Source organism: Tenebrio molitor, chromosome 4 (genome assembly GCF_963966145.1).
Source record: "Tenebrio molitor chromosome 4, icTenMoli1.1, whole genome shotgun sequence".
NCBI classification, from domain to species: domain Eukaryota; kingdom Metazoa; phylum Arthropoda; class Insecta; order Coleoptera; family Tenebrionidae; genus Tenebrio; species Tenebrio molitor.
In genome coordinates, this window is record NC_091049.1 from 28,172,515 (window position 1) to 28,190,619 (window position 18,105).

The 18,105-nt window shown below is 37.6% G+C and overlaps 3 protein-coding genes across 3 annotated transcripts; all 3 read right to left on the reverse strand.

Moving 5' to 3' along the window:
* Positions 1–639: 639 nt before the first annotated feature.
* LOC138129912 (probable multidrug resistance-associated protein lethal(2)03659) lies at positions 640–4,160 on the reverse strand. Its single transcript, XM_069046237.1, has 3 exons — positions 3,399–4,160; positions 1,287–3,345; positions 640–1,229 (listed from the first exon to the last, which is right to left on the reverse strand). Exons 1-2 carry the CDS (start codon positions 3,496–3,498, stop codon positions 2,426–2,428), a joined length of 1,020 nt encoding a protein of 339 aa, XP_068902338.1. The 5' UTR covers positions 3,499–4,160; the 3' UTR covers positions 640–1,229; positions 1,287–2,425.
* On the reverse strand, positions 3,684–6,652 carry LOC138129441 (ATP-binding cassette sub-family C member 4-like). Its single transcript, XM_069045737.1, has 4 exons — positions 6,468–6,652; positions 5,671–6,412; positions 4,220–5,619; positions 3,684–3,713 (listed from the first exon to the last, which is right to left on the reverse strand). Exons 2-4 carry the CDS (start codon positions 5,951–5,953, stop codon positions 3,684–3,686), a joined length of 1,713 nt encoding a protein of 570 aa, XP_068901838.1. The 5' UTR covers positions 5,954–6,412; positions 6,468–6,652.
* Positions 6,653–9,405: 2,753 nt separating this feature from the next.
* On the reverse strand, positions 9,406–11,919 carry LOC138129442 (probable multidrug resistance-associated protein lethal(2)03659). Its single transcript, XM_069045738.1, has 2 exons — positions 10,743–11,919; positions 9,406–10,325 (listed from the first exon to the last, which is right to left on the reverse strand). Exons 1-2 carry the CDS (start codon positions 11,917–11,919, stop codon positions 9,406–9,408), a joined length of 2,097 nt encoding a protein of 698 aa, XP_068901839.1.
* Positions 11,920–18,105: the final 6,186 nt, after the last annotated feature.

An 18,105-nucleotide genomic window follows, 5' to 3' on the forward strand; every position in this document is an offset into this window, starting at 1 on the left:
ATTTAGTAGACCATTTTGTAGCCTATTCACAACCATTTCATTTGGTGTAGCGCGCCGGAATAATAGTACGTCGAGCGGCCACCAGAACAGCGTCCCTGTCGGCTCAACCAGCACGTGACCATCTCCACTTTTCACTTTGCACGAATTCAAATTTAAAAACCGAGTGGCATGGCCACGAGTTATTTTAAAGAATGAGTGAGTTTTTCATCCACTTAGATGGTAGGTTCTGAGGGGTGACTATAGACCCAGCATTCGTTTTATCCATGATTTACTCATGCCACGATGTGATGGTGTGGGGAAACCTCTGAAAAAAACCACACCAACAGGTCAGGCGGCCCCGGGATTAGAACCCGGAACCTCTCGAGTGCAAAGTGGCGCGCTAAGCGCTTGGCCACAATGCTTGACATTTTCTTCGTGTCAGAATAAGATTGTTTGAAAGGACATTGTTCATCACGTTATGGTCTAGTTGCCAGAAATCGTTGTAATTAAACTAGGTTCAAAGTATTTTTCATAATTATTAAAGTTTAATTCGAGTAGTATTGTTCCCGTTTGGTCTCGATCAATATCTGTTATGTAAATAAATGTTTTAAAAGTATTGTTCTGCTCACGGATTAACGACCATGTGGGTTCTTCAGTTTGTGTTTTAGAGCCAGAAGTGCGCTGTCAATTCTGATACAAGAAGTAAATTCCTCCGCTTGGCTTGATACCGGTCACGTAATGTGGTTGAAGCAAGATCAATTTCCACCGGGAATCGTCATCATCATCATTCATCATCAAAACTGTAAGCTAATCACCGCACGATGAATAATTCTTCACCGATTCTTCTAGATGATTGCTTGAAAACGCTTCGCTTATTAAGCAGCGACATTTTTCGTTTAAGATCCGCCAAAGTAATGCTGAAACTGGTCATTTCCCTGTGCTCAACGATGTCTCTTCTGCAGCTCTATTTCTTCTCTTCGTCGCCCAGCAGAGCCAAATTACTGAAGTGTGGAGCAGCTTTCTTTCACATGTGCTCTCCACTATACCTACTTGCAATAATACCGGGCACATCCTCTTATTAAAACATCAGATATTGTCGTAAATTTGTACTAATTTCTACGCTTCAGAAATTTCCAAACTAACGCCATCGTGGAGGAATTTTGTAATTAATTTTTCATCATAATTGAGCTTTTGTCTGTTTATTGTTTTGTTCCATTTGGTTTGAGTCGATATCTAGCTTGATCATTTACCTACAAATAGAATATTTAATGTGAATTAATGTTTCATAAATTTTCTAATAAACTTACAATTGGCGCATTAACGACTTTGTAGGCTTAGTTTGTGTTGTAGTGTCGAATAGAATGAAGTGTCAAATTCTGGGATCTCCAAAATTATTAACTCTCATATAAAGATTAGTTGACGGCAATGTATTAAGTATTGATAAACGTCATTTCTAGTACAATTGAACAGTTTAAAAATTGGTTGATTGCTCCCTCATTGTGGCTCAATTCTTTTCCCATAATATGGGTGAAGAAAGACTTCTTTCCGCATCGAATCACCGTCGCTAAAATCTTCAAAACCGTAAGGCTGATTCCATACAGTAAACTATTCACATCATGAATTATAAATTATTTAAAATCAAATCTAGGCGCTGTTTTAAGCTGTATTTTCTGTAGCATAACATTAAATGATGCAAGCAGGAGTCCCTGTAAATGACGAGTGCTCTAAAGTTTTATAAAAGGAATTTTTTATGCTATTTTGTCTAATTTGCATATTAAATACATGTTTTTTTACAAATAAAATCAATTTTGGTAATTTAGCGAATTTTGTGACAGTTGGTTACACATTTATTTAATGTTTAACATTTAAAGTAAAAATCTAAATTTGAATCTAAACTAAACATAATTGTCATTTTTCGCAAGTGAAATTGCAGTTAAATTATAAAAAGTTATTTTAAAACGTCTTCATTCATCATTCGTTCCTTGAGGCCTCGTGGTAGGGGTAAGCTACGCCTAGTCCCCGTCGCTCTCAATTAGCTCTGGTCCGGCTTAGAGCACAAAGAGTAGCTTCATATTTAGATCGATATAGTGCATTGAAATCAGCTGACGCGTGAAGAGAGGTACCCATTTATGTGTGTTAGTAACTTTTCTACTATTGTTTTCCCTAGGAAGAATCGGAAAAGTCGAAACATTACAATATGCAAGTGTGTCCTTGGTGATTTCGGTGTTTCTCAATATTAAATCAAATCGATAACATTTTATTAAACACATCACTAATTAACTCAAAGATTTCGCACATTAAATGCACCAAAACAAACATCTATGTAATAGAAGGTTTTCTTTCTTTGATTAATATTTAATACCTAAGTGATAGTTAAGAAAATATAAGTAGATTTTGTAACGAAAACAAAGAACTTTAGTTTATATCGTTGATTTTCTAATGTTCCTTAGCCGAATTGATCTCTTTTTTTAACATAGTTGTAAAAGAAGCCGTTGACATTTTGCAGAAGTACTTCTGGAGCATCAAACTCGACGACACGTCCGGATTCAAGGACCAGAATCTTATCTGAATCCATGACGGTATCCAGACGATGGGCGATCGTAATGACCGTACATTGTCTGAATTTTCTTCTTATCGTGGCCTGTATGAGGGCATCGGTACTTAAGTCAACGTGCGCAGTTGCTTCGTCCATGACGACGATCTTGACGTTCCTCAACATGGCCCTCACCAGACACAAGAGTTGTTTTTGTCCTAGGCTGAAATTCTCTCCACCCTCCAGGATCATGGTGTCGAGGCCCGAAGGCAAATCGGAAAGCATGTCTTTGAGTTTCACGTCTTCCAAGGCACTCCACAACTGGGAGTCGTCGAATTCGTCGAAAAGATCCAAATTCTTGCGGAGAGTGCCGAAGAAGAGGACCGGCTGTTGGGGAATGATGGCAATTTTCGAACGGAGATCGTTGGGGGAGATCGATTTTGAGTCGACCTCGTCTATGGTGATCGACCCGTCGAAATCGTACAAACGAAAAAGAGCGGATACGATGGAGGTCTTGCCGGCACCGGTTCTACCCACGATTCCGATTTTTTCGCCGGCTTGGATCTTAAACGAGACGTTGTAAAGTACAAACGGACCATTTTGAGTGTACTTCATAGAAATCTTGTTGAAATAGATTTTGCCATTAGTAGGCCAAGATTTTGGAGGAGTGCCTTGGCCACTTTGGGTTTCTGGAGTTAGTTCAGTGTAATCGTTGACACGTTCGACTGAAGTCATTTGGGTTTCGAGGTCGCTCCAAATTTTCATCGCGTATTGTATCAGTTCTATTTGAAAGAGCTGGATCAGAGCCAGTCCGATGTTTCCAACTCTGACATCTGCAACGTATAATCAGAAAAATGATACTTTTGGTAACAGTGGAACAAATTACCGGATGTTATGAAGAAGAAACTGAAGATTACAATCCCAACATATATGGTGCTGATGAAGTCGGTCCAGAAGGCGAAAGCGTTGTATATTGCAAGGTACATATAGTATGCGGCGGAATGGACGTCTTGGTGTTTGTCGAATTGATTTTGTAACAGTTCTTGTGCGTTAAAAGCTCTGATGGTTGTTAAACCCTGAAGGGAAGAACCCAAGTGGGTGTAGATAGAACTTTTGGCTAAAATAAAGAAATGCAAATTTGCAAGTTCTGTACGTTTTGTAAGTTCACCACTTACTGACTCCTTCTCTTCTTTTCATGTTTCTGTTGGAAGGTTGAAATACAGCAGCAAAAACACCACAAATTAAAAGCAATAAAGCTGTTGGTAGTATCATCCAGTAGTTCATTATGCAAATGGTAACGAACATGGCAATTAAATTTAGGAAAGTAACGATCACAATGATCAAGCTTAAAGGAACGGATTCATCCACGTTTCCAACGTCTTTAGAAAATCTGTTGAGGATTCTACCAGATGGATGATTGTTGAAGAATGTCATGGTTGCGTCGATTATTTTATTCAACATGGAATTGTGAAGATTTTTCGAAGCAATCATGCAGTAATGAACAAACGCCCAAGTGGCAGTGATTGTCACCAAAACCAGACACAAAAGTAGACCGCTGTAGATGTAGACACAGTTGTGGGTAATTAACATTCTTTCCGATTCCGTTTCGAACCGTTCGTGTTCTTGGACCAGGTTGACCCAATGAGACAAAAAGAATTCGATACAGCTGGCACAACATTGAATCAGTACAAATGAAAAAAGTATCACGCAGGTAACGAGCCAGTTGCCACCAGCTCTGAAGTACACACCATAGATTTTTTTGAAACTGTTCCCAGTGCTTCGATGTTCTTTGACTTCTGAAGGTTCTGCGTCGTTTTTTAGTGATTCGTGGAGTGTTTGAGCGTCAGAAACCTGTTCGATATTTTTGACCGTAAACGTTGATGGTTGTAGTTCTTTGGACTTCTTCAATCTACAAAGTGTTCCTCTGTTCAATTGGTACAATCTGGGTTCATCTTTCAAGTACTGAACTTGATGCGTAACCAGAATCACACATTTGTCTTTTAAGTACTTGATGATGCACTCGCTGAAGATGTATTGTGCCACGTGAGCATCAACAGCTGACAGAGGATCGTCGAGAAGATAAATGTCGGCATCTCTATAGATGGCTCTGGCCAGACTGATCCGTGCTTTCTGTCCTCCACTCAACATCGCTCCCTGCTCCCCGACTAAAGTGCCATCGCCAAATTGTAGGACCGACAAATCGTGTTCCAAAGCACAAACCTTGATGACCTCGTGGTACTTCTCCCGGTTCATTGCTTTTCCAAACAGAATGTTGTTTCGGATGCTGTCTGAGAAGAACCAAGGGTCTTGTGAGGCATAAGAAACGACTCCTCTGACGTCGACGCTTCCTTCCATCGGGTCAACCTCCTTGAGGATCGTCTGGAGCAAAGTGGATTTGCCGCTACCTGAAGCTCCAATAATACCGATTAACTCTCCCATTTGGGCACTAAAGTCGACACTGTTTAAAATATTGGTCGTCAAAGACCTATTCCATTTAACTCTTATATTTTCGAAATAGACACCTGTTGAACGATTTTGAAGTTTGCTGCATGATTTTTGTTGTACCGAGATGAGCGTGCAATTGTCAACTATCTTGTCCCTTCGCCTATTGGTCTTCATTAACGATTTTTCGACAGGACTGACTAAGAAATCTTCGATTCGTTTTATAGACACTCGCAGTTCTGCAAGGTGTGTTACCGCGATTGGTAAATAAACAAACACCGAATTGTTTAAGTCGTTATATAAAAGTTCTACGACGAAGACGAAGGAAGATAAGAGGGGCACGCCGACCAAGGTGGCTGCCAAAACGCAAAGATAGATGCAGATGTGTTTCAGAAAAGTGGGAAGAATGTAATTGATCGAACGGAACAGATTGGCCCTTAGAATCTCTTGTATTTCCAACCTACAGAGGGAACTAGAGTATGAGAAATACTTGATTTCAACTACTAACACTCTGGCGAGGTTGACCAATCGCGAGAAAGGCTTCTCCCACGCGTACATCTTGATCACTTGGATGCCGGAAACAACGTCATTCATCAATCGAATCCTGTAGTCAGTTTTCAAAGCCACTCTCATCCTATTGGTCGAAATCTTCTTGGATAAATAAACTAAAACATTCTGTTTTAAACAGCGACGGAAATAAATAATCATAAACTAACTTTCGAAGAGCAGACTCAGCACGAGCACTGCGACTCCCGCAGTAGCAGTGCTGTCAACAGCAAAATACAAATAAAGTATTTCTACGACGATCACGACTGGTACAATCCATATGAAATGGATCATCGGCAACGCTAAATCAAATCTGTTCGCGTCATTTGATAGCAGATTAATTATTTTGCCAACTTCTAAACCGACGCCAGTTGTCTGTTTGAGACATTTTCTGTAAATGAGGGAACAGCAGGCGATTCGTATCTTCATTCCGAGCGCAGAAAGTCCCATCATGTACCAATGATAGGCTATTAAGTCGGCGAACGTTCCAAACACGAGTAAGCCAGCATAGGTGTAAGCTCTCTGCAATGTTACGTCGTTCTCTTTGGAACTGTAGTAGCGCAGGAGTTTTTTCAAAACATATGGCCGAATCAACCTAAATGTGACAAATCAAGTTCGTGATATTTTTCCATTTTTGCTAGAAGTTTTAGAAAACATAGATTTGTTAATTTTTGGACTTACATAAATCCAATGTGAAGAGGAAGGAAAAACATTGGGTACGTTGCGAATTCTGTCCCAAATAAGCTCTGCAGAACGCGTCCAAGCGAGGGAATCTTACGCTTCTCTTCTTCTAACCAAGCAAGTTCCATTTTGTCAGCCAGTTTTTTCGACTCGTGAGAGTCTAACGGAGCCGACAGATCATCCTCAGTGAAGTCTTGGCTCCCACCCTTCAGAATGAGAGGTAGTTCCCACCTGATAAGTACGTCGCGTTTACTAGTGTTGCAGAACCTAATCGTAACACTCTTACCAGAAGAATAACTGGGAGAGGAATTGTTTCTTCGGTCCAGAGTAAAGTTTTTTCTCTCGATACGTTGCTCTACCGTCACTAGGGTTCACCATTTTTGCACTAATATGCGAGTGTTTGTTAACGACGATGTGATAATCGTAACTTTAAAAATAATATTGCTGATAAGTTTTCACCGATAGGAATAACATTTTCTAACTTTCTTTTGTTTTAAGTTATTTGTATTTGTGTCATAAGTTCATGATTTATTAAAATGTTGTGATAACTTTTAACTGCTCCTAATAGAATTACCCAATAAGAGACTTTAATTTTCGGCAAATTTTAACATTGTGTATATTCAATTTTAACTTCAAGTCTTTCATTATTTATTGGTTGCATATTATGGCGACAAGAATTTGTTCTATCCGGTACTAATATCATTTGAGCAGAGCGGAAGCGTGCATCCGGGTTTCGAAAGTGTTACGATGGCGATTTAGAAAATTTGAAGATCAGAAATAGATCAATCAAATTACCAATTTTCTGATGGAACCCATACCAAATTTTAATGCTGCTGAATTTTTCTTAGGATGGTGCGCCGTTTTTCATCATTTTGGTTCAATTCGAAATTCATGTTGGTCGTGAGTTAGATTTACATTTTGTAATGTTACCGTTTCCTTTGCCTTGTTCGTTTAGCAAAATTTTTCTGATGAAGAGTTTAAACAAGTAGTTAGTCCTCAGTTTTTTCGACAGAAAGTTGATGAAAAGAGAAGAGAAGAATGAGATTTTGGTTCTCTTATTGATCAGTTCATTAAATAAAAACAAAAACAGGAATTAATTTCGCTTCTTTGGTTTTCCTTTTTCGTTTATTTTTTCTTATTGTAACGGTCCGAATAGCTTCGATAAATTAAGAATTTTAATTTTAAAATAATTTCAAGGAAATATTTTAAACACCGTTCATTTGCGATGGAAATGCTTGTCAGTTGTAAATTTTATTGATGCCGTTCTCGGCAAGACTGGTACCACATTCCTCAAGTGAAATCTACCAACCTTTCTTTCAAAATGCTGGTACGCGCCCTGTCCGAACACAACACAAGGATAACAGTTTTCATGGGAAAAGAAACATTGCAAAATTTACTTGTTCGACAATTTGGGAATTCCAGTTAAAATCAGGGGATAATTGAATTAATGAATTTGATGTTAGCAGGTTTGAAATTGTGAAAAGCACCAAATCAATGTTCATTAGGTTAATTTACTTTTTTTAGCATTCTGAAATTTGTGGCATATTTGTAATTAAAGGGCGAGAATTGCAAATTAGAAACAGAGCGCTTTATCGTAGAAAATAACTAGAATCGTTTGTACTTTTAGTTAGAAAATTAACAAAGCAAAGTAGAAAAGGAGTCGGTAGAAATAAGAGACAACAGAGTAACGGTAAAGCCAGGTAGTCGTAGAAATCAAAGGTGTGAGTGAGAGAGAGAGAGAATGAAAATTGCAAATTAATTAGAACAGTTTTGGGAATCAAACCAATGTAGAACAATTTTTAGAAGTAGCAGATCAACGGAATTTAGTTGCATGACATGACACTTACGTAACAGCGTTTCAAGCCCAATTTAGGTTTCAAAATAATGTTAATTTGTTTCATTTTAATTCTGTTTAATTCTTGGTGCTTATTTTTATTATTGTATAGAGTCAGTAATTCAGTGTTCCTGTTAATTTTTTTTGTTAACAAATATCCCTAAATTCTAGGGAGTAATGTAATGTAATTTAATTGTTAAATTTAACAAAAATAAATTTCAGGTTGAATTTTATGTAGTAGATAAATGTGACAAAACGTCATAGGCTTAAAAACTGGTCTCTTAACTGGTATTTTACAACTGAACAAAGAAATTCATATAATAAATGTCAATGAACAGTACGCGACTTCCCAAAATAATTATAAAAATTTCAGACATAAATAACAGAACATTTTCAAAGGTATCGGGAAAATGAATAAACCGTATCATTTTGAATTAAAAGAAAATGCAAAGCCAATAATTTCTCCCATTAGAAACGTACCATTTGCCTTACGAGATAATTTCAAAAAATGCTTAGACGAATTAGAAAAATGAGATAATGAAAAAAGTGGAAAGATGTTCTGAATGGGTAAATCCTTACGTACTAGTTAAAAAAGAAGACGGTTTCCTAATAATATGCCTAGATCGCAACATTTAAATAATTCACTTAAAAATCACACGTACAAAATACCAAACATAGACAATATTATAAATAAATTACAAGGTTCCACAATTTTTTCTACTTTAGATGCTGCTAGCGGATTTTGGAACATTCCTCTCGATGAATCATCAAGTAAATTATGTACGTTCGGAACACCGTTTGGTCGTTATCGTTTTTTGCGAATGCCATTTGGTATCAAAGTAGCCAGTGAAGTTTTTCAAGAATGTTTTCATAATATCTTTAATATTTCGGGTGTTGTAGTATATGTAGATGACATCTTAATTCATGCAAAAAACAAAATCGAACGCGATAGAAATCTAGAACAAGTGTTTCAAATTGCAATACAAAACAGTATGAAATTTAATTTAATAGTAGTTTATTTGACGAGTTTGTGTGTAAATTGGGCCTTTTTTGGCACACGTGGGCCATTTTAAGACGCGAGTGAAACGAGGTAGAAAGGTAGAAAGACTAAAATTCCAAATAGATTTAAGGATTATACAACTTAATAATTAATTTAAATTAGATTTTAATTAAAAAGGGAGATGTTATGCAATGTATAGTTGGTTGCATACTGTATTTAATACTGTACTCTATAATGTTAAGCTCTTGTAAATAAAACTTGGTCTAAGCTCAGATGTCGTCTCGATAACATCCTCCCTTCACCATTCCCTTCGTGTCGACAACAAGACATAACACATTCTGTTACGAAAACAAAGATCTTTAGTTTATATCGTTAAGTTTCTAATGTTTCTTAGCCGAATTGATCACTTTTTTTAACATAGTTGTAAAAAAAGCCGTTAACATTTTGCAAAAGCGCGTCTGGAGTGTCAAATTCAACGACACGTCCGGATTCAAGGACCAGAATCTTATCTGAATCCATGACGGTATCCAGACGATGGGCGATCGTAATGACCGTACATTGTCTGAATCTTCTTCTAATCGTGGCCTGTATGATGGAATCGCTACTTAAGTCAACGTTCGCAGTTGCCTCGTCCATGACGACGATCTTGACGTTCCTCAACATGGCCCTCACCAGGCAGAAGAGTTGTTTTTGTCCCACGCTGAAATTCTCTCCACCTTCTAAGATCATGGTGTCAAGGCCCGAAGGCAAATCGGAAAGCGTGTCTTTGAGTTTCACGTCTTCCAAGGCACTCCACAATTGGGAGTCGTCGAATTCGTCGAAAAGATCCAAATTCTTGCGGAGAGTGCCGAGGAAGAGGACCGGGTCTTGGGGAATGATGGCAATTTTCGAACGGAGATCGTTGAGGGAGATTGATTTTGAGTCGACCTCGTCAATGGTGATCGACCCGTCGAAATCGTACAGACGAAAAAGAGCGGATACGATGAAGGTCTTGCCGGCACCGGTTCTACCCACGATTCCGATTTTTTCGCCGGCTTGGGTCTTAAACGAGACGTTGTAAAGTACAAACGGACCATTTTGAGCGTACTTCATAGAAATTTTGTTGAAATCGATGTTGCCATTACTGGGCCACGATTGTGGAGGAGTGACTTGGCCACTTTGGATTTCTGGAGTTAGTTCGGTGTAATCGTTGACTCGTTCGACTGAAGTCATTTGGGTTTCGAGGTCGCTCCAAACTTTCATCGCGTATTGTATCAGTTCTATTTGAAAGAGCTGGATCAGAGCCAGTCCGATGTTTCCAACTCTGACATCTGCAACGTATAATCAGAAAAATTATACTTTTGGTAACAGTCGAACAAATTACCGGATGCTATGAAGAAGAAACTGAAGATTACAATTCCAACGTATACGGTGCTGATAAAGTCGATCCAGAATGCGAAAGCATTATATATTGCAAGGTACATATAGTAAGCGGCGGAATGGACATTTTGGTGTTTGTCGAATTGATTTTGTAACAGTTCTTGTGCGTTGAAAGCTCTGATGGTTGTTAAACCCTGAAGGGAAAAAGCCAAGTGGGTGTAGATAGGACTTTTGGCTGAAAGAAAGAAGTTTGTAAGGTCTGTAAGTTGTGAAAATTTAAAACTTACTAACTCCTTCCGTTCTTTTGATGTTTCTGTTGGAAGGTTGAAATACAGCAGCAAAAACACTACAACTTAAAAGCAAGAAACCTGTTGGTAGTATCATCCAGTAGTTCATTATGCAAATAGTAACGAACATGGCAACTAAATTTAGAAAAGTAACGATCACAGTGAGCAGGCTTAGGGGAACGAATTCATCCACGTTTCCGATGTCTTTGGAAAATCTGTTGAGGATTCTACCAGATGGATGATTGTTGAAGAATGTCATGGTTGCGTCGATTATTTTGCCCAAAATCGAATTGTGCAGATTTTTTGAAGCCATCATGCAGTAATGAACAAACGCCAATGTGGCAGTGATTGTCACCAAAACCAGACACAAAAGTAGACCGCTGTAGATGTAGATACAGTTGTGGCTGATTAACATTCTTTCCGATTCCGTTTCGAACCATTCGTGTTCTTGGACCCAGTGAGACAGAAAGAATTCGATGCAGGTGGCGCAATATTGGACCAGGACAAATGCAAAAAGTATCACGGAGGTAACGAGCCAGTTGCCACCAGCCCTGAAGTACACACCATAGATTTTTTTGAAAGTGCTTCCAGTGCTCCGATGTTCTTTGACTTCTGAAGGTTCTTCGTCGTTTTTTAGAGATTCGAGGTGTGTTTGAGCGTCAGAAACCTGTTCAATATTTTTTACAACCCTAAACGTTGATGGTTGCAGTTCTTTGGACTTGTTCAATCCACAAAGTTTTCCTTCGTTCAGTTGGTACACTCTGGGTACATTTTTCAAGTACTGAACTTGATGTGTAACCAGAATCACACACTTGTCTTTTAAGTACTTGACGATGCACTCGTTGAAGATGTGTTGTGCCACGTGAGCATCAACAGCAGACAGAGGATCGTCGAGAAGATAAATGTCGGCGTCTCTATAGATGGCTCTGGCCAGACTGATCCTAGCTTTCTGTCCTCCGCTCAACATCGCTCCCTGCTCTCCGACTAAAGTCCCATCGCCAAATGGTAGGACCGACAAATCGTGTTCCAAAGCACAAACCTTGATTACTTCGTGGTATTTCTGCCGGTTCATTGCTTTTCCAAACAGAATGTTGTTTCGGATGCTGTCTGAGAAGAACCAAGTGTCTTGTGAGGCATAAGAAACGACTCCTCTCACGTCGACGCTTCCTTCCATTGGGTCAACCTCCTCGAGGATCGTCTGGAGCAATGTGGATTTGCCGCTACCTGAGGCTCCAATAATACCGATCAACTCTCCCATTTGGGCACTAAAGTCGACACCGTTTAAAATATTGTTCGTCAAAGACCTATTCCATCTAAAACTTATATTTTCGAGATAGACACCTGTTGCACGATTTTGAAATTTGCTGCATGATTTTTGTTGTACCGAGATGAGCGTGCAGTTGTCAACTATCTTGTCGCTTCGCCTGTTGGTCTTCATTAACGACTTTTCGACAGGACTGACTAAGAAATCTTCGATTCGTTTTATAGACACTCGTAGTTCTGCAAACTCTGTTACCGCGACTGGCAAATAAACAAATACCGAATTGTTTAATTCGTTATATAAAAGTTCTACAACGAAGACGAAGGAAGATAAGAGGGGCACGCCGACCAAGGTGGCTGCCAAAATGCAAAGATAGATGCAGATGTGTTTCAGAAAAGTGGGAAGAATGTAGTTGATCGAACGCAACAGATTGGCCCTTAGCATCTCTTGCATTTCCAACCTACAAAGGGACCTAGAGTAGGAGAAATACTTGATTTGAACTACTAACACTCTGGCGACGTTGACCAATCGCGAGAAAGGCTTCTCCCACGCATACATCTTGATCACTTGGATGCCGGAAACAATGTCATTCATCAATCGAATCCTGTAGTCAGTTTTCAAAGCCACTCTCATCCTATTGGTCGAAATCTTCTTGGATAAGTAAACTGAAACATCTTGTTTTAAACAGCGACAGATAGAAATCATCATTAACTAACTTTCGAAGAGCAGACTCAGCACGAGCACTGCGACTCCCGCAGTAGCAGTGCTGTCAACAGCAAAATACAAATAAAGTATTTCGACGAGGATCGCGATCGGTGCCATCCATACGAAATTAATCACGGGCACCGCTAAATCAAATCTGTTCGCGTCATTTGATAGCAGATTAATTATTTTGCCAACTTCTAAACCGACACCAGTTCTCTCTTTGAGACATTTTCTGTAAATGAGCGAAGAGCAAGCGATTCGTATCTTCATTCCGAGCGCAGAAATTCCCATCATGTACCAATGATAGGCTATTGACTCGGCCAACGTTGCAAACACCAGTAAGCCAGCATAGGTGTAAGCTTTCTGCAATGTTACGTCGTTCTCTTTGGGAGTGTAGTAGTGCAGGAGTTTTTTCAAAAAATGCGGTCGCATCAACCTAGATATGACAAAGGAATTTCGTGATACGAGTAGTTTTCAATTTTTGCTTAACATTTTAGAAAATATAGATTTGTAAATTTTTGGACTTACATAATTCCAATGCGAAGAGGAAGGAAAACGATTGGGTACGTCGCGAATTCTGTTCCAAATAAGCTCAGCAGAACGCGTCCAAGCGAGGGAATCTTACGCTTTTCTTCTTCTAACCAAGCAAGTTCCAGTTTGTCAGCCAGTTTTTTCGACTCGTGAGAGTCTAACGGAGCCGACAGATCATCCTCAGTAAAGTCTTTGCTCCCACCCTTCAGAATGAGGGGTAATTCCCACCTGATAAATACGTCGCGTTTACGATTGTTGCAGGATATAATCATACACTCTTACCAGAAGAATAATTGGGAGAGGAATTGTTTCTTCGGTCCAGGGTAAAGTTTTTTCTCTCGATTCGTTGCTCCACCGTCACTATGGTTCACCATTTTTGCACTAATATGCGAGTGTTTGTCAACGACGATATGTTAATCGTAACTTACAATATTAATAAGTTGCTACCGATAGCAACAATACGTCCTAATTTTTTTGTGTTTTAAGTAGGTGTTCATATTTGCATTTGTGTTTCTAATTTTTGGCAAAACATTTATTTTTCGTTGCATTAGGGAATCTGGTAGTAATATCACCTGAACTCCATATTGGTCGATGTGATATGGACGTGTGATTTACTCTTGAGCAGAGCGGAAGAGTACATCCGGGTGTCCAAAAATTTAAGATGGCGATTTAGAAAATCTGAAGATCAGAATAAGATCAAAGGCATTAGCAATTTTCGGATAGAACTGCTACTAAATTTTAGTGCTGCTGGATTTTTCAACGTCAACAAATCGATGACTCTTAATATGGTGTGGACGATCACAACGTTTTTTATCATTTTGGTTCAATTCGAAACTCATGTTTGTGGTTAAGTTTCATGAAATACATTTTGTGGTGTTACGGTTTCCTTCGCCTTGTTTATTTTGCTGAATTTTTCTAATGAGGAGTTTACACAAGTAGTCAATCTGTCCTCAATTATTTGGACAGTAAGTTGATGAAAATAGAAAAGAGGAACCAGATTTTGGTTATCTTAATGATCAGTTCATGAAGTCATGATTCTTTGAAAGCTACAGTTATAACAACTATCCGGATTATTTGATTTTTTTTCTGTACGTTATATTTAGTTTTATCTTTAATTTCTTCTTTGCCCTTTTATGGTACTGTTTGGACAAATTAACTTGTTATTTGAATTTATGGTTACCTATTCTCAGCCCTGACACGGCAGTTAACCGGCAATCAGTATGAGTTGAGCCATTACGACAATTGTTATCAAGTAATAACCAGCAAATAGTATATTATATTAGCATAACAGACCAGACATTATTATTTTAAATAAACAACAAAAACAAGCATATTTTTTAGATATAGCTGTTCCAAATTCATATAATATAATATAACACAGACATATAACACAAAAATTAATAAATATTTATAGCTCTCCGTTGTACGAATTCAGGTTTAAAAAACGAGTGGCGTGGCCACGAGTTATTTTAAAGAATGAGTGAGATTTCTTAATAACAGGTTACAATTTTCTTTCAATTATATTCAGTTCGAAAAGTCTCAAGTGAACATTACGTTCTAATAGTAAGTTATTTTCGAACTGCTTTTTGATTATTTCATTCCTGTATTAGCTGAAAAATATTCAGTTTATTTTAACAGACAGATAAATTGATTTTTTAGGCACCCTTAATGAAAAATGTAATTTTACGAACTCCCATATACTCTTTTTCGGACGCACTTTTTCGTACGCACTTTTCCGGACGGACTTTTCAAGGCATGGACCGTGGCACCATCTGTTGTTCTATTTAGTAAGTTAACAACGAAACCGACAAAACCGAGTAAACTGACTGAAAAAAAACATAGGAAGCACGTATTCTTTGTTTCATTTTTTGTTTTAATTTTTTATTTAAATTTTATATAATTTGAAAAAGATGGGCAAATTAACTGTGTAGCCTTGGCGAAACCTGGCCAGTATAGCAGTAAAAAAAAACTCAAGGAAATGTTAAAAAACGCGTTATCGTTTTTTAAAAATGGCTTAGCCAAGCCATCCCTCATTTTTCCTATCGTTCGTATTTTTCAAATAACTCGAAAATTAATGCATAATGACATGTTTGTACACGCTCGCAGCTGACGTAATAGAACAAAATTCAAAAGAATTATATACAATGATTATAGAGGAGTAATTTTGGAAATAAAACTCAATAACGTTCAAACTTAAAAATTTAATGAATAACGGTCGATTTTCGACCGCTGGGCAACCTCTAGTAATGTTAAATCCATAATCAATTATACGAGTATAATAGGTACAATGAATATTAATAGCCAAACCAAACCACAAGAGGGTTAAAGAGTCATCTGGAAAAATCTTTCTTCTGTTTTAGATTTTTTTTCAACATTGACATTGAGAACAGCTTATTACGGATAATACTACCAAGTAATAGTGCAGTGCTTATCAACATAATTACCGGCGTCTCGCCTCCACATTTTGACTTTTTTGTGTTTTATGTTCTGTGTCAATGTTAAGGAATTTCCTCACGATGTGACATGAGTATAATAATATACCTTTTTGAATTTCAACCACCAATGTGTTCTCTAAGTCCAAAATTTTTAAATTTTTAAAAAGAGATTGCGGTAGTATTCCCGTTGCTGAAATTATAAGTGGTAAAATCGAATTTTTTTCTAAACACCAAAAATTTCTCATAGCAACGGAGAGTTCTAAATATTTATTAATTTTTGTATTATATGTCTGTGTTATATTGTGTGAATTTGGAACAGCTATACCTAAAAGATATGCTTGCTTTTGTTGTTTATTTAAAATAATAATGTCTGGTCTGTTATGCTGAATATGAATGTCAGTTAAAACTGTACGATCAAAATATAATTGTCATTTTCCAAACAACTTTCTGGTTTATAAATATAATGTGGTAGTATATCCTTTAATAAGTTGAATTTAACTGCTAAATTCATGTGTATATTTTTAGCGAATATATCATGACGTTTCTTATATTCGCTTTGAGCCAAAACGGTGCAAGAAGAAATGATGTGTTCAATGGTTTCCCCTTCAGTTCCGCAAATCCTACATTTATCAATGATTGATTAATGATTATTAATATAGAATGAATATTATAAATTCCAAAAATTTTATCAAGCTTCTGTTATTTAAATAAACTAGGCAAAAATGAATAGGGAATTTTTCCTTTTTTGAATTTTTTTGTAACTACAGTTTAAAATTTGTAATGAAATGTGTAAGAAAAAAAAATGTATATACACATTAAATGTAATGTTTCTACATCTAACATTTCAAATTTATCTAGTGTTTAAGAATACGTGGGAGGACTGGGGCAATTATTTTGCTTTCCAAGAAAAATTGTGGAATTCCCTATTCATTTTTGCCTAGTTTATTTGCAAAACGTTAATCCATTGGCACGAATTTAAAATTTCTTCCTCCGACTCTTTGCGTTAGCAATCCTTTCAGGTTCAGGTTTCCAGGATGCACTGAATATTTATGTTCACTGTGTCTTTTTCGGTGGTTTTTCATTCCTTTTTATAAGATTTCGCTACTCTCGCTTGCAAACTAATTCTTGAGGACACACGTACAAGAAAGACCAAGAAATCTTCGATCGGTTTTTATATAACTTTAAATGCGGACCTCTCTTTATTGCAAATGTGTTATATAATTTTTATTGTGTTTTAGTGTGTTTTTATTGTGTTACAATCGAATCTATGAAACGATTTCAGGCGGTCTTAGCTTTCGTCATTCTTTTGCTCAAAAACCATATGGTCGAAAATTGGATTTGTTTCTGAAACGTGTTGCTGTACCCTGTTTCTGAGCGCAATGCCGCTAAGCCTTAAAACGACCGAAGCGTTGACAGATTGCAGTGCGTTCCAAACATTTCACGAATAATTAATTATAAGCAGCCTAAGTTATTCCACCGGTATTGAAATTCACCTTTTTGCATTTCTTACTCTAAAGTACCATCCTGCATGTGTTAAGCGGTGATTAATATTGATGTATGACAACCCGGCTTTACGACTTACCGGCATCGAATTCAGAAACGGACTATACCTGGGAAATAGGCATATACGTATTTCTTCGCATGCCTATACTCTAGCATTCCACCAAAATGCTCCAGCCATCTTATCCTTTGTACTTTGATATGTTGCACTATACAGTCGCGGACAAAAAAAAGTACGAGAAGTCTTATTAAGAAATTTAGTCAAAATTGAGTTTAGTAAACCGGGGTTATTATAATAAATAAATAAATATTTTCATAGTAACCATAGAAAGGGCAAGCAAATTGACATTAGCGAAAAAACATTGTCCTACTTTTTTTTGTCCGCGACTGTACTGCTGTGTCTGCACAGATCTTTTATCTCCTCATTTGTTTTTTGCTTCTTCTTTCTTCAACTTTTCTCCCCTTCTTTCGTTTCACATTCCACGTTTCGATCTTGATCGAGTCTTTCTTCGCTCTGTTTTGTGATTTTTTACTCTTCGCATTTTTCTGTCTATTTTAACATGTTTTTATATGATACATATTGTACTTTTCTAATTCCGTTTCTAGTTCTCTTTCTTTCCCTTGCAATTCCAGTTTCCATTTGCTCCATTCATTAATTCCTTTAGTTTTATTGATTCCCTTCTGCTTTACTATTTCTTTCAAACACCTAACATGGAAGACCTGAATAAATACGGGCCAATGTTCTTGCAACTGTGTTGCGTAATTTGCACCAACAAGTGTCACACTTGAATGCAAGAAATGATTTCAGGCTTTCTTTGCGTTCGCCGTTCTTTTGGTTGTGGGACATCAGTTCAGCTGGAAACGACGTCAAACTGCGAATCGCCAGAGAGTCGGAGCAAATCAACGCGTTCGTCGTGATCAACACAGCTCTAGCTCTACTGTGGACCACCCAAATTATGTCTTCACAAGACAATGACGGCGAAGTGATTTTTGTTCATCATATTTTGGACAA

Coding starts and splice junctions, on each gene's coding strand:
- LOC138129912 (XM_069046237.1), bottom strand. CDS start 3,498: ATGTACCTTGCAATATACAACGCTTTCGCCTTCTGGACCGACTTCATC. Junction 3,346..3,398: donor TTTCTTCTTCATAACATCCG/GTAATTTGTTCC, acceptor TATACGTTGCAG/ATGTCAGAGTTGGAAACATC.
- LOC138129441 (XM_069045737.1), bottom strand. CDS start 5,953: ATGATGGGACTTTCTGCGCTCGGAATGAAGATACGAATCGCCTGCTGT. Junction 5,620..5,670: donor GCTGAGTCTGCTCTTCGAAA/GTTAGTTTATGA, acceptor AGAATGTTTTAG/TTTATTTATCCAAGAAGATT. Junction 3,714..4,219: donor GCAACTGGCTCGTTACCTGC/GTGATACTTTTT, acceptor ACCTTCCAACAG/AAACATGAAAAGAAGAGAAG.
- LOC138129442 (XM_069045738.1), bottom strand. CDS start 11,919: ATGGGAGAGTTGATCGGTATTATTGGAGCCTCAGGTAGCGGCAAATCC. Junction 10,326..10,742: donor CTGGATGATACTACCAACAG/GTTTCTTGCTTT, acceptor TATACGTTGCAG/ATGTCAGAGTTGGAAACATC.